The sequence below is a fragment of the Telmatherina bonti genome (genome assembly GCF_933228915.1).
Source record: "Telmatherina bonti genome assembly, chromosome: 13".
NCBI classification, from domain to species: Eukaryota; Metazoa; Chordata; class Actinopteri; order Atheriniformes; family Telmatherinidae; genus Telmatherina; species Telmatherina bonti.
The window spans coordinates 8933442-8949493 of record NC_136611.1 but is presented as its reverse complement, the minus strand read 5'-3'; the positions used below and the strand labels follow the sequence as shown (position 1 = coordinate 8949493).

Below are 16052 nucleotides of genomic sequence, written 5' to 3'. Positions count from 1 at the left end.
AGAGAAAAGGAGGGAGATGTGGAAGATTGAAACCACAAATGAGGGGAGAAAAGCAGAGATGGTTATGAAAACAATATGCAGGAGGAAGAAACAGGACAAACACAGTGATACAAAGACAGCCCAGGCTTTCACTGGCAATATCTGCTCCAGTGTGGGCTGTCGTGGTAAAAGAAGGTGCATTGTGGGATGAATGGTAGCATATTATAGATAATTTATCTCAAAACAAATTAATTCTTATTGCAAACCTTAGGAAATAAGTAGTTCCTATCAGATTTTCCTTAAGAAAGAAGGAATTGTGTGATTTTTTTTTTTCTTTAATGAAAGTTTTACTCTATAATAATAGATCCCCAGTGATAATCCCACCCAAGATGAGACACAAACGGACACCTTTAAAGCAGCGGGGAAGACCACCAGAGCCATCCCATCGACTCCTGAGTATTTCAGTCACAAGGAGTTAAGACTTACGACTAAGTATTCAACACACCGAGGGTCAGTGCTACGAGACAGCCCGTCTCAGGAGAGGAGAACTGGAGCAGCAGAAGGCCTCAACATGCACGACTCTCTGCCACACTCAGCCTTGGCGAAGTCTTGTATCTTTCATGTTCAGATATGGTTAAGGAAACTTTTAGCAAGATTTTAAGATTTAAGTGTGCTCCAGGATTAAAAAGTATACTGCTGAGCCATTTTCCAGTTAAACTGAACTCTTGCTGCAGGAGGGAGCTTGTGTTAACGTCAAGTGTTTCTCTGTTCGGGCCAGAGGGAAGAAAGAAGAATCTGTTGAATCGCAGCTTGCTGCTTTAAAAGCTGGAGCTATTGTTACAGCAGGAAGGCTTACTCTACATTATTTAGCTGCTTACAAAAGACAGCCGGCTTGTGGGTTTTTTTTGGTTTTTTTTCAGTTTTGTACGTCAACATTCAATTTCTTCTAAGTTAAAGGCCCTTCAGTCAAGTTTAGCTGTTTTTGTTATTAAAAACACAATTCATATAATTATTTTACATGTTTCCCAGCATGGAAAACTCACTAGACTGGACTTGCTCCCAAATAAATGAAATATATTAAGCATTTCTTAGGCTTCGCTTCATTTCTCTCAGCATGCAGCTGACATGTTTGGAAGCACTTTCAATGACGTCAATGTGCCCAAGGTTCTATAGTTTGGCTGGACACATGTGGAGATGAAACCAACTAAATCTGAGGTTTGGTTTTGTGTGTGTGTGTGTGTGTGTGTGTGTGTGTGTGTGTGTGTGTGTGTGTGTGTGTGTGTGTGTGTGTGTGTGTGTGTGTGTGTAAAAACATGCTTTTAAAAAAAAAAAAAAAACAAAGAAAAAAATATAAAGCTTGAGTGATTTTAGTGATTTTAGTTTTTTTCTTCTTATTTAATCATTTCCAAGTTTCATTTTGCCAGTCTGATCTATGCACATGGTCCAGTTTAAGCTACTTATCAGTCTTTCTTGGGGCGTTTTAACCCTTTATCAGGCACTCATTGAAATATTTATACATTCAACCATAAAACAATAATTATATTATTATTATTATTATTATTATTATTAATAATAATAAAAATAATAATAATAATAATAATAATAATAATAATAATAATAATAATAATAATAATAATAATAATAATAATAATAATAATATACTGGAGAATATTACAAGACTTTAAAACTTAGAATCTTTATGGTAAAATAAGTTGTAGTAAGCTTTATTTTGTTCAGTTTTATGCTGAAGCTCGATCTCAGTGAAGCAGCTGGGTCGTAGCCAGACTGATGGTGACTGAAGTGGAGAAAGCGTGATTCTATGATTTTCAGGGGCATTTTTTATGTCCAGTGAAATGTAAATACACTTCAGAGGGGAGATTCTAAACTTTGGTGATGGTAAAAGTAAGCCACGTCTAAAGATAACTGTTGATACTCTGAGCTAAATCTGCACCACTGTAACTACAACTGAAGTAAAAGACGGAAGTTCAAGAAGCAAATCCAGCTAACCGACTGGGGAAAGAATAAGCACATAAGAGAAAGAGAGTGTGAATATTTCCAGAGCCCAGCTGGTTTCACATAGTCTTATTGTAAAGATGTGCTGTTAGTCGACATGTCTACAGATACGTTACACCTTTGATAAAATACTCCCATAAGAGTTTTGTTGAGGGCACACGGAAGAAAAACTACCTATGAAGTTAAATTGTGTAATTATTCAGCAGTCTTGTGTCTGTAAGGACATCTGCTACAGAGAAGAAGAGAAGAGAAGAGAAGAGAAGAGAAGAGAAGAGAAGAGAAGAGAAGAGAAGAGAAGAGAAGAGAAGAGATAAGAAGAGAAGAGAAGAACAATGAAGCAGTAAAGGTCATCACAAAAACCCACCATCCCAGCTTTAGTGATGCCTTACTGCCCCCATCTGGTTTACATTTACCATTGCAACACTTTTCATTATTTACACTGAAAGCAAAACATGGTCTGCTGAAGCCACCTGGTGGAAAAAAGGGGGATTAACTTTCAGCAAGTCCTGCTGTTGATGACAAAAACCAGTAAAGCCTGCGCCTGATAATGGTTTTGGTAGTAAGACTTACTCTACAGCTGCATTCATTAGCTAGACGGGAGAGTAAATAAAGAAGAAGATTTTATAAGGAACAAATATGACATTAATAACACCTGGAACAGACATAAAGTTTAGCTTCTGTGTTGTTTTTGTCCATTTTCTTCCATAATAGCACATATTTCACTCTGCTGGCCATACTGGAAAGCTGATACGACATAAAGCGCCACAAAATCAACTCAATGATAATAGGAGACAGTTTTTGTTCAAGAGGTTGCACTTTTTCTTTTGAAAAATAAAATAAAGATAAATAAATAAATAAAATAAAATAGATCTAGCATGGTTCAAAGACTTCTGCAGGAAGATATCTCTGATTTGCCTTGAAAATAAAGTAAAATAGTCAAATAAATAAATCGATAATCTGTTCCATTTTGATCCAAACAGGAACTGTGGTAATGGAACAGAAGTAAAGATGGAGTAGCACTAATCCATAACTACTGTAACAGACTGATGGGGTAATTAGTTGATTACTCACACCTATAATTTTACACTTTTAGATCATCGACATTAGCGGATTGTCTCAGCGGTATGGACCGGCAATTATCTCATGAAGCTTGTAAACAAAAACACAAACAAATGATAAAAAATGAACAACATAATAGGATAGAGAGATTTTCTGTCTGTTAGTCTCTTACTGTGTAGTTTTCTGAGTAAAAAGCAAAAGCAAGCTGAAAAAAAGTTCAAACAGAAAGGCCACAAACGTAAGTAGATGTTTCACAGGTAATTCTCCAGTTTCAAATGTTGTCGTTTATATTTGAGCATTTTTCCAACAACAGTTTGTGACAAAAACTTTATAATCTTACAATAGCAAGAGGGAAATAATGCAAATATCTGGAGAAAAAAAAAGTTTAAAAAATGTGAAACATAAAAATAAAAAGATTGCAATGATTTTCTCATCACATCAAACATATCACACATAAAATATATTTAGAAACAAAAAACATGGAAGTAAGATTTTCTCTTAACTAATGAAAAATATGAGCCCATCTCAAAGTTTATTTAATTTATTTCTCCAAATAAGTACAGACAGGCTCAAGAGAAAATTAGACAAATAAGTGGTTTTAAAGAGTAAACTGCAGGAATAGGATGCAGCTGATGAGGTTACTGGTCATAACATCAGTAGCATGACTGAGTAGAAAAGGAGTGGAGTCCTTCAACATTAAAAAAAAAAAAACATTCCTGTGAACATGTAGAGTAAAAGACAAAAATCCACACTGGACATAAACATATCGTTTGACCCTCCTAAAACACCACATCACAAACAGATATGATTCTGCCATGAAAATCGCTCCGTGGGATCAGAAAACACTCAGAAAAATTGTTCCTATGAACACAGTTTGCCGCGTCAGCCACTAATAAAGCTTAAGCCTTAGAAAGTTTGCACATGGGGAAAGACCCAGTTTATTCTGAAGGAACTGCAAAAGCTTCCAAGCAGCAAAAGCTCCACTTAAATTATATCTTTTTTCAGGGAAGGCCGCACATGTATCAGCAAGACATTCGGAACTCCAATCAGTCTGTTGCTGCATGGGGGAAGTTCTGAACTGGCTGCCATGTCTGTGCTGTTTTCTATATTCTACTGTGAAAATAGGATTATCTATGATATATAAAAATCCTTGCATCGTGTTTATTTTATACAAAATCTAAACTTTTGGGGGGGATTGAGATTATATGTAGAAGTGTTCCCTGTGAAGGTTTTAATTAGTGATTATTTTATGCAACGCTCCATATGATGTCTGTAACTTGACAACATAAGATTCTATTCTATAGTCGTTTAGCAGATACTTTTAGCCAAAGCGACTTACATACACACTCATATCCCAAAAGGCACATCGGGGGCAATTTGGGGTTTTAGTGTCTTGCCCAGGGAACATAGTCAGGGGAAGCCGGGAATCAATCTCCCAACTCTCCAGTTGGAAGACGACCACTCTTCCTGGTGAACAACAGCCACCCAATATGTCTGAAAATAACTGTTACGTCTGTTTTATGGAAGTAAAATGGTGGTGGCATCCTTATCTTTGTGTTGCTACGTGCATATTTTTGTCCAGCGCCTGTTTTGGTAAGGATATATAAATGCATATTAAGCTCAACCCTCACCAAGCTGGTGGGCCTTTCTGAGGCAGGAGAGGGAAGCGTTGAGTCGGGCACATTCCTCTTCGTTGGCACCAAACTTCTGCAGAAGCTCACACACTTGCTCCTCGCTCATCTCCAGCAGGCCCTCCAGAGTCACCTCGCCCGGGCTCATCTCCTGGAAATATGCACATGGGAGATGCACGAAAATGGTGCAGAAACATATGCATACAACATTCAGATCTGATCTTATCACATCGGGGGGGGCTTGGTTTGATTAATCTAACAGCAGAACAAGAACTGTGCAGACATTTTTAACATTATCGACGTAATTGTCAGTCAAGTTGTAAACACTTTCTGCATTGAAATAATTGTATAAAGTGTTCATGTAGTCACAAATATTTCATATTCTGGTTCTTTTAACCTTTATTGACTCAGTAAAGGAACAATGTCTATGTTTCCACCGCCCAGAAACAAATACTAGAAGCTTTGATATGGTGAACTTCTTGTGAAAACTTTAGAAAATAAATAAAGCTTGAGAAACAAATAAAGAAAACATATTAGTCATACCTAGATATGTCTACATCTTTGTCACCTTCTTGCCCAAAAGGCTGCAGATCTGTCAATTATGCAAGAATCAAGGTTCTTGTCACATAAAAACTTTTCAGCTTAATTAATTTCTATTTGAAAAACTAATTCTTATCCTTCCAAGATCATAAAATTACGGAAGTGTAGAGCTGTCATCCTCATAAAAAATAGTTTGGGCCTTATCACGTTATAACGTGATAGGTTTATTGTAAAAACGTGATACATATCACATTATAACTTGATAAGTTTTATTGTGAAAACGTGATACATATCACATTATAACTTGATAAGTTTTATTGTGAAAACGTATAACCACTTAAACGCTGGAGGGATTGTATCTCTCGGCTGGCCTGGGAGCGCCTTGGGATCTCCCCCGCAGAGTTGGTAAATGTGGCTGGGGAGAGGGAAGTCTGGGCTTCCCTGCTTAGGCTGCTGCCCCTGCGACCCGACCCCGGATAAGCAGCAGAAGAGGGATGGATGGATGGATGGATGGATGGCACTTGAATGCAGCTAAGACTATGTATTTTGTATTCACACGCTCAAGTTTCAATCAGAAATGATGCCACGTCATGGGGATCGGACCCGGACTCATTCTTCCTTCTGTACAGACCCATGCCTTTTAAAAGTGTCCCTAAAGGATGCATACTTATTACCATGTCACCCAAAGTGTCTCAAAGCAGCACAATTTCAATGTCTCAACCCAAGTATGAAGAAAAACTCTATCAAGTCCTGTAAATTAGCCATTTGTGATCTCCTATCCACCCCGCACACAATTTCCTCATCTAAAGTCAAAAATGACCAAGTTCACGTTTTCAGATACAGTTGTGCTCCTATGTATTCATCTCCTTTCATTAAAGAAAAGGCTGAATTTACAACAGTCACTCAAACAACTGGAGACTTAAAAAAGGAACAACAACTAAAAATGTCCTAAAATATAATTTAGTAATATAAACCACTGTTTTTTCATTTAATAGAAAGAAAGTAAACAAACAAATAAATTGGTCATGGACAATTAGGAGCACTTTTCTGTTCAGCAGTGGGACAAAAACAGGTGCAGAAGTCTGACTGATATTTCTATTGAACCAGAATTAGAAAATAATGTTATGATTTTCATAAATTTTTTATTTATTATTACTTTAGTCAATTTCAGCTTATTTTACAGGCAGCTGTTTTTTTCCTTCTTTAATGAAAGGGTATGAATAAATATGAGCACAACTGTACGTGATACATTTCCCCTTTCTTACACTAAAACTATCCCATTATAACGTGATCAGGCCCAAACTTTTTTTTATTAGGATGACAGCTCTGTGCTTCCGTATAAAATGCACTGCCTTTGACTGAATAAAATGAACACATTGCTGAATATTTCTGTTATTCATAAAATGTTTTGTTTTGTTTTGTTTTTTTTATTTTCAATTATCCAAAAATGAGATTCAACAGAGGATTAGATTTGTCCAAATGGCCAGCTTCACCAGATTGTTCTTGAGCTTCATACAATTTATAATTTTCAAATTCATGTATAGAGGATTGCATAACATGAGTGCATTTGTCTGACATGTTTATACAAAACAATTTACAAATAAGGAAGAATTTGGGTCATTGTGAGGTCCTGTGTCTTGCCCGTTGGCACGGTTAGTATTGCTTCATTGCTCGTTTAGATATGAATACGGCCTGAATCTTAAGCCAACTAAAGTAAAATAAAACTAGGCAAAAACTGCAGCAAGCAGACAAGAGGGGAAAGTATTCATCACATGATGGGCCTCCTTTAATTCCAAATGCAACCAAAAGCCTGGAGTTAAAACCCAACAGGACCAGATTTGGATCCAAAACAAGGAACAAACACTTGCAGGAATCTTGACAATGCAAAGTGTTTACGATGATTAGATCCCCATTGATTAAATTAATTTTAGTGATGCATTTTTCAGAATATTAACTGCATTACAAGCCAAACTCCATAAAACTTGAGATGCTGCATAAAGTTTAAACAAAGAATAAACGATGTGAAGATCTGATTGACCCATATTCTTCTCACAGCAGAACATTAACAAGTTAGATGTTAAAATTGAGATAATTTAACAGATAACAAGCTGGAATGTCCATCTTCTCTTCAGTCTGCAGGACATAGTGTCCATGGTTTCCAAAAGGAATTTCCAGTTTTGACTCATCAGATCGTTTTAAATGAGCTTCGGTCCAGAGAGGACTTGCTCATGTTTACAGATGGCTTTTCTTTGCATTGCAGAGCTTTAACCAGCATCTGTAGGGTTGCACGGTGAGTTGTGTTCACAGACGTGGGATTTCTGGAAGTGTTCCTGCTCATAGAGAGGATCCCAGTAAAGAATCATGTCTGTTTTCATCACAGTGCCAACAGAAGGCCAACACATCACAAGCATGCAGGTTGATTGGATTATATACAGTAGATGATGGGATCCTTAAAGTTTTTACAACTTAGTCCAAATGAAAATTTTTCTGAAATTGTTCCACAATTTTTACACAGTTTGACACAGATCATTGGACCTCCCTCCATCTTTCCACCATAGACGCTCTGTTATCCTCATGCAGTTGTTTTTGATCGGTGATACTTTTCCAGCTTGTTATGACCCCTCCTTTGACTTTTTAGACATGTTGCTGGCATCAAAATATAAAATTAACCAATATTTTCCATAAAATGGTCAAATGTATCACTTTTATCATCTGATATGTTTTTTTTATGTTCTACTGGAAACAAAATGTGGATTTCTGAGGCTTCTAATTCATTGTGTTCTGTTCATCTGAATGTTTCCAGGAAAAGGAGTTGTAGATAAGCTTGCATATCCTGAAAAAATCTGCCAAGTGAACTTTCTTTACTTTGTGGATAAAAATGCAGGATTGGCCACTTTATTAGGAGCATCTGTGAATCTAGGTCAAACAAATCGTCTTTTCAGTTTTTTGATCATTTTTATCATCAATGTTGGAACAGTTGATGTGACCTCATAAACTGAACAATATATTTGTGTACCCCGTGATCATTTACAAGATCATATTAGACTGCAGAATAATGACTATTACAGATTTATTTTTCATATTTTAAACCTTTTGATGCATCATGTCCACTACAGTGGACACCCATTTAAGGGCTTATTTCTAGCATATTCATGAGTAAAGATGGTAACTTGCAATTTGGTCAATTCAGCGGACATTAGAGAGTCACGTAATACACACCACTCACTGAAGAATAAAAAAATATAGTATAAAATTTCATATATATACATAATTACTAAGTTTACCTCAATGATGAACAGTACAAGAAAATGCTACTAGTTCATTTTTACCTCGCCAAGGACGTTATGTTTTTACCTGTTTGTCTGTTTGTGTTCAACATAACTCAAAAGGTTTTGGACGGATTTTGACAAAATTCTCAGGAATTGTTGGAAATGTGAAAAGGTAGAACTGATTTACTGTTGGTGTTGATCCGGATCTCCATTTCAATTCAGATTTTTTTTTTTTTTTAAAGGAAGAGGTTTGTGCTCTCCGAGTGCGTTTCTAATCATAGAATATTTCTGTTATATAAATAAGACAGTATAGTATTTTATTAATATTTCTATAGAATAGATCATGTTAAAATACTGAATAAAAAAGTCAAAGACAAGTAAAGGTTAATGTGTGTAGAATTAAAATCATGAATGTGAAAAAATGCAGCATTGATTTATAATAATTCATGAATCAGAGGGTTAAATTACTTCAGAATTAACACAGGTTTGAAAATTTTCCCATTTGAAAACAAAAAGCATAATTTAAGTTGAAGGACAACATAAAGCAGTATACTTTTAAATACTTCATCAGTACATTTATTACGTGTTTAGATTTTACAAAAGTCTACCTTAGCTATTCTGTTAAAGTTTTCTAACAAAGTTTCCTACTTATAAAGACCTTTACTTGACCGAATTACACTTTTTAGAATTAAATATAGTACGAATACGTAGAGAGCTGCACAATATGTGGTGATTAGCACCGCAGCCTCACAGAAAGGTCGGTGGTTCGATCCTCAGCTAGAGGCACATCCAAAAAGGGGCATTTTTGTTTGGAATTTGCATTTTGCTCTTGTTATTTTGGCTTCCTTGCATCATTCAAAGACATACATGTTGGGGAGAATCGAGAAGAACCAGTTAACTAAGAGTGATGGTGAGCATGAATGCTCATGTGTCTCTCCGTGCTGGCCTGGCTATGAACTGGCAACCTATCCAGCATGTACCCTGGATAGGCCAGATACCCTACCTCTCGCCAGTTAACAGCTGGGATAGGCTCCAGCTTCAGGCCCAGTATGGAAAAGGAATAAATACCTAGTATATATCTACTTCGGTAGGGCCACTGACTGAGGCACTGTTATATAGCACAGCAGCTATAATGTTTCAAAGGATATTACAGCAAAAAATAAGATTTTAACCAGAAAACTATTATGAAATTGTCAGTTGAGCTCTCTGGTAAACCAGCATGAGGGACTCAGATTAGAACAATGTTTCAGTGACAATCATGATTTATTGTCCTCTCATTATGAATGTGAGGAACCTTGTGAATGCGTTAGTTTCCTGCAGGTATTTCAGTTTCCTCCCACCATCCAAAGACATGTGTTTCAGGTTAACCGGTCATGTTTAAGTCTCCCTATTGTGACTACCTAGCAAGTGTGAGTGAGTGACTGTCACTCTTTGTGTTAATCCTGCCATGAAGTGGCGACTTGTCCACGATGTACCCTGCTTCTTGCCCGCTAATTGCTAAGATATACTCCAGTTTCCCGCAAACTTGACTTGGAGGAAGCAACACAGGAAAAAAAATTTAATGAATCATTGTGAATGCTTGGACACAGATCATTTAAGAAAAGGCAAATTAAAGGAAAAGAAATAAAGAAAAGGACAAGCAATGTGTGGAAAAAAGTTTGTGAAATCAAACTCCAAAACAGCTGAAATGTTGTTTAAAACATAGATATTATTACATAGAAAAAAAAAATGTGAGATCCGTTTTACTGGTGCTTTAAATGCCGTTGTGTCCTTTGCAATGACAAATATGTCTCTAAGTCTAAATAAAGGGTTATTAAAATGAGCGGATGATCTTTAGATCCTCGTGTAGCACTCAATTCTGTCACGCAAACCCCTCCATGGGCTCAGTAACACATCCACAAATCACTGCCTGTGAAGGTTTGTTATGCCATCAAATGCGGGTTAAAGCTCTGTCATACAGAGGACAAGCCAAATGTAAACATGATCCAGAAACAACACAATCTTCTCTCAGCCAGCGCTAATTTCAAATGGATTGAGTCACATTTCTGAGGTTAGATTGATTAAAATGTGAAATTCAGTTTGGAAATCATCAACACCACATCTACTGGACGCAAGACAATTATGAAAATCTGACTTTTTATCAGGTAAAGCCTTCTGCTCTGGTCTGGGCAAACATTAGAGCACTATATCACACTAATATGGGAGGGGATCCTACACTGTCGTGAACCTGTCCCAATTTTTTTTAAGATAAACTATTGCTTTCAAATAAAAACTTACATTTTCATATATATATATATATATATATATATATATATATATATATATATATATATATATATATATATATATACAGTCAACATATATATATATATATATATATATATATATATATATACATATACATATATACATATATATATATATATATATATATATATGTATATATATATATGTATGTATATATATATATATACTGTATATATAATTGCATGTTGACAACAGAACTTGTCCTGAAGGTAAGAAAAGAATTCTATTATCTGATAGAGATAATGTGTTGACTATACAATTCAATACACCCCACCTGTGTGACCTCTTTCCTCAAGTTGACAATGCGGAACCAGTGTCCGAGGCGAGGGAAGTCCTCCAGCTCGGCACTGCGCTCCTCTAAGGCCACTTTGCACTTACAGGACAGCTGGCGGCTGAAGTACTTCACCAACTTCCCCTGCAAAAGGAAGAAGGACAAACGAAGTGAGAAATCTGTAGATTTAGAATCACTTCTCTGAGTTTGTTCAGAATGCAGCATAAAACTACTTCTGAAAGTAGCAATAATGCAAAAAGAAAAAAGATGCACATTTTACTTTCAGTATCTCAAAAGCATGGTCTGAATTTCAGAGAGGGCTGATGCACCACAACAGAAAAAAGGAAATCATCAAAAGAAAATGGTTCAACAAAATTAGTTTAAAAAAAAATTCTACATTTCAATTTGATGAAAAGCATAAAAAGTTCCCCATTCAATTATATTATATTATAAAACAAATGAAAAACAAAGCAAAACTATTTTTTTAATCCTATTTCACTGCTGGCAGGCAAGTTGTACTTTATATTCATGCTTTATTACAAACATTCACAGGAGTTTTCTGACACCATCTGTAGGTAGAATTTCTTTGGACCTGCTCTTCGCTCCTTAAATAGCTAAATCTTTGAGACATGAACACTGAGCAACCAGTGCTGGGCCATTGACAAGGTTGCAAAAACCACACAAGGGAGAAGATGCACAAATCAGCGACCATTTTTACCACAGTACCAGCATTTTACAGGATTTCAACATACCTGCATATCCAGAAATAGTAAGTGTGAAAAACGTAAAGATAAAATGGCAAAAACACAAACATCTATGAAGAATGTTCACAGGCTGAAGTATGAAGCTCGACTGCAGGCAAAGAAGTGCTTCAAGTCAGGTGTAATAACCTGTTATCCTAAAGCTAATTGGATCCTTTCAGGTTGAAAATGGACTGAAAATCAGCTCCATGCGGAAGTTTGTCTTTAAGAACAGCATTTATGATCTTTATACCAGACACAGCTCTTTATCACACGCATTCAACAACTCTACAGTTTGGCTAACCCACTAAAGGCCTCGCTGATGGTCAAACAATGACCAGAAAACCCTTTTCATCTTACTCAAATTCAACCCAGAGTCTGTGGCTGCTTTTAACTGTGGCAAAAAATAAGTTAAATTTGTGATGCATTTTCAAATTCTTCTGTACACATTTACATTCAATTCATTTGGTCAACCCGACTAGTAGATTGGATTCCTCAGGTGTCTTCAGAACTGCTTTGTAGCGGAGATTCAACAAGGTTTTGGAAACATTCCTCAGAGATTTTGCACCAAATTGTCATAATATTATCACACACACTTGTATTCTGCAAAATTTGGTATGTCCAGTAGGTTTTTTGTTTGTTTTTTTGAGTCGCCTTGGCATTTCTACAACCTCCAACCAGTCTTCTCATTCTGCTCTCACCTCTGACATCAACAGCCAGTTGAACAATGCTACACCCCTAAGAGCCATTATATCCCTTTTTTTTCTTTAACACTCAGACCAGCCCATCTCATCCATGCCACGTTTATAGTCACTTAATAAAAATTAAACCGTTCCTTTTGATATTCAGCTGGATTTCAAACACATTTAGTCTTTTTTTTTCTTCATCAATTCATCTGGAAGAATACAATTAACCAAATAACTGCATTTACATTTAAAGCAGTACAGCTGTAAATGAGAATTTGCACACATGAGAATGTGATGTGAGATAAATGCATTACAGAATTAAATGAAGATGTGAAAATAAATTTTACATTGAAATAAAACAATTTTTACATGTATTTAATTAAAATTATTCCTGTTCCTTTTGCAGTATTCTAGTTATTCATTGATTGAGTTTCTTTTTTAAAAATATGAAAACATCTTTTTTATATTGGGACAGCTAAGAGCAGCCTCCTTTCAATACATTTACTTATTTTATTATTTTAGTCTGCGCTTAGAGTCTTCTTTCTTCAGTTAAAGTTTGGCCACTTTTTTAGGCAATTCTCATAAGTTTATTGCAATCAAAACTTCTTTTCCCTCTTTTAGTCCTATCTACAAAAACCTAATTCTACATTTTATTTATAAGTGAGGTTGGAACATTTTGTTGTGGATTATTTTGTTCATCCCATAACTGAAGGAGTAATACTAGAAAGCATAATCATTACTATTCCAAAGTTATTGTTCATATTTTAAAGTGACTTGATAAATAAAGCTTGTTTTTCCTGTGTAAAAATAAAACACATGGGAAAAGTTAGAGTTCAGCTAAAAGCAGCCACCTTTTAAATACACACATTTCGAACATTTTTATTTTTTTTACATACATCTACACAGCCTTGCAGGATTTGGAAAGTTTTTTAGAGCAGTCATGAGTGGACTGTGTATCCACTTGAATTACTTTCAATGAAGATGGACAGAACAGCTGTTGATATTTCCCAAAATAGCAGGTGACAATAATTATTACTTAGTTACAATAATGGGAATAAAGAAAGTGGCTCAGACGTTGACTGAGACGCTGACGTTACCACTTTAACAATGACTTTTAATTTACAGTAAATGTGTTTAAATCTGTCTGTTAACTGCCTGTTACTACAATAAAAGTACTACACCTGCTGCCAAAGAGAGAAAGTAATCACTGAGTTTTTATTCAAACTGAATGTGTGCTTTTCACAGCCTTAGATATTAAATTAGCTTTTTGACATTGTCGTAGATGAAAAGGGGGCCCTGCAGAAAAGGTAACTTAGCTAAAAACAACTTTCTTTAGTGTAAATAATCAGTTTCCCAAAGAGATTCTGGAGAGACGCAGGGTCCTGTTTCCCATCCGAAAAAAGCTCAGAGACGAAGGATCCCGTGCAGTCATCGCGGTGGACAAATTGTTCGTCAATGGACAGCTTTACCGTGACAAAAATACCACCCCCTGGCTCTACTAACCTCAGGTAATATCTATCACTCATACAGCTAATTATTGTTAAATTTACATGTTAATCTGCTATAAGCACATTAATTATGGTAATTCAGAACTGTACATTTACTGCCAGTCTTTGTAAATTTGCTGTTGTTGTTGCTTTCGTTTTGTTCTGTTTTTGTTTTTTGGCCTTTTTTTTCTCTCCCCCCCCCCCCTTTAGGGCTTTTGTTTTTGCTCTTTTGTTTGTGCTATTTCTTTTTATGTGTAGTTGTAGTTGTTTGCTTTTCTCACTCCTTTCCTTTCTAGCTGCTCTTTCATTCTATTATGCCATACCAACAATAATAGGTAGGGTACGCACGTACATCCACATGACACAGACACTAAATGTCATGCACATAACACACCTACAACACAGAGCACATTTAATCACATCAACACTCACCCCCAACTCTCACACACACTCTAAGCATGTGGACAGACATATAGGAACACTGTACACACAGATGAATTTATATACGCACACAATCTACACACAGCATGCATGCATTAATGTGGGCTTGCACACACACAAACACACACATACTTTTATAGAAACACTTCAGTAGCTTGAGCATGACCACCCTGAGGTTTGTTACGTGGAATATACGGGGAGCTGGTTCCAGGGAGAAGAGGTTGAAGGTGTTTAGCAGATTGAATGATCTACAGGCAGACATTGTCCTGCTACAGGAGACTCATTTATTAAAAACAACAGCTAACGTACTCTCTACAGCACAGTTCCCTCACGTGTACTCGGCCTGCTTCAACTCAAGACAAAGAGGAGTAGCCATTCTGATAAACAGGAAAATTCATTTTACTGCTAATAATATAATTTTAGACCCAGGTGGAAGATTCATAATAATGACATTATCTATCCTAAACATGAAGTTATGCATTGCAAATATTTATGGCCCAAACACTGATGACCCCTCCTTTTTTCATTCCTTCTTCTCCTTACTATATGATCACCTTGATAATACACTTATCATTGGGGGCGACCTCAACATGACCTTAAACTCTGGGATGGACAAGGGGGGCGGAGCAGGGAAACATAGGGTCTGGCAGTCAGCAAGAGTTGTTAAACAATATATGGAGGATTTTGGTCTTTGTGATGTCTGGCGCTCACAACACCTCACTGCTAGAGAGTACACTTACTTTTCATCTGTCCACCACTCATACTCCAGAATAGACTACTTCCTCACTAACAGCTCTATGATGAACAGTATCTCAGAAACTAAAATCCATTCCATCACTATCAGTGATCACGCACCAGTATCATTTACCCTAATGAATAAGAAAACTAAACCATCTTATAGCAAATGGAGACTTAATACATCATTACTTAAAGATCCTGATTTTATCAGTTACTTCAAACGGGAGTGGTCTTTGTATATAGAAAACAATGACATACCAGGAACATCAGCATGTGTTCTTTGGGAGGCAGGAAAAGCAGTAATGAGAGGGAAAATAATTTCATTTTCATCACATAAGAAAAAGAAGGAGAGTTCAAAAATATCTGAACTAGAGCTTAAAATAAAATCACTAGAAGATGCCTACAAGGCTTCTCCAGAAGAGCAAGTGCTGAATCACATAAGAAAGGCTAAACTAGAGCTGAATGAAATAATTAACCAAAAAACCCAGTTTTTGCTACAAAGACTTCGCTTAGAGAATTTTGAACATAGCAACAAATCTGGAAGATTTCTCGCAAATCAATTAAAAGCAAACAAGGAGAAAACAACCATCTCCTCTGTTAAAGATTCAAGAGGAAATATCCTCCATGATCTTGATGGAATAAATGACACATTTAGGGATTTCTATAAAACATTATATTCCTCAGAAACAGATCCATCAGACAACAGCATTGAGGAATTTCTCAGCTACCTCAATCTTCCAAAGTTACAACAGGATCAGGAAATGGTTTTGGACGCACCCATTTCAGTAGGGGAACTACATGAAGCTTTAAAACACATGCCCAGCAATAAAGCTCCAGGACCAGACGGTTTTCCAGTTGAATATTATAAAGAATTTTGGTCTATACTAGCAT

At 36.2% G+C, this 16052-nt stretch overlaps 1 protein-coding gene across 2 annotated transcripts in view; it reads right to left on the bottom strand.

Moving 5' to 3' along the window:
- Positions 1-16052, bottom strand: part of ksr2 (kinase suppressor of ras 2) — a gene marked incomplete at both ends in the record, with an annotated part of 131718 nt that overhangs the window by 88748 nt on the left and 26918 nt on the right. For both annotated transcript variants that reach the window (XM_079252066.1, XM_079252067.1), the window contains 2 exons: positions 4683-4833; positions 11073-11213. In XM_079252066.1, coding sequence (XP_079108192.1) covers positions 4683-4833; positions 11073-11213 — 292 coding nt within the window. The remainder of the gene's footprint in view (positions 1-4682; positions 4834-11072; positions 11214-16052) is intronic.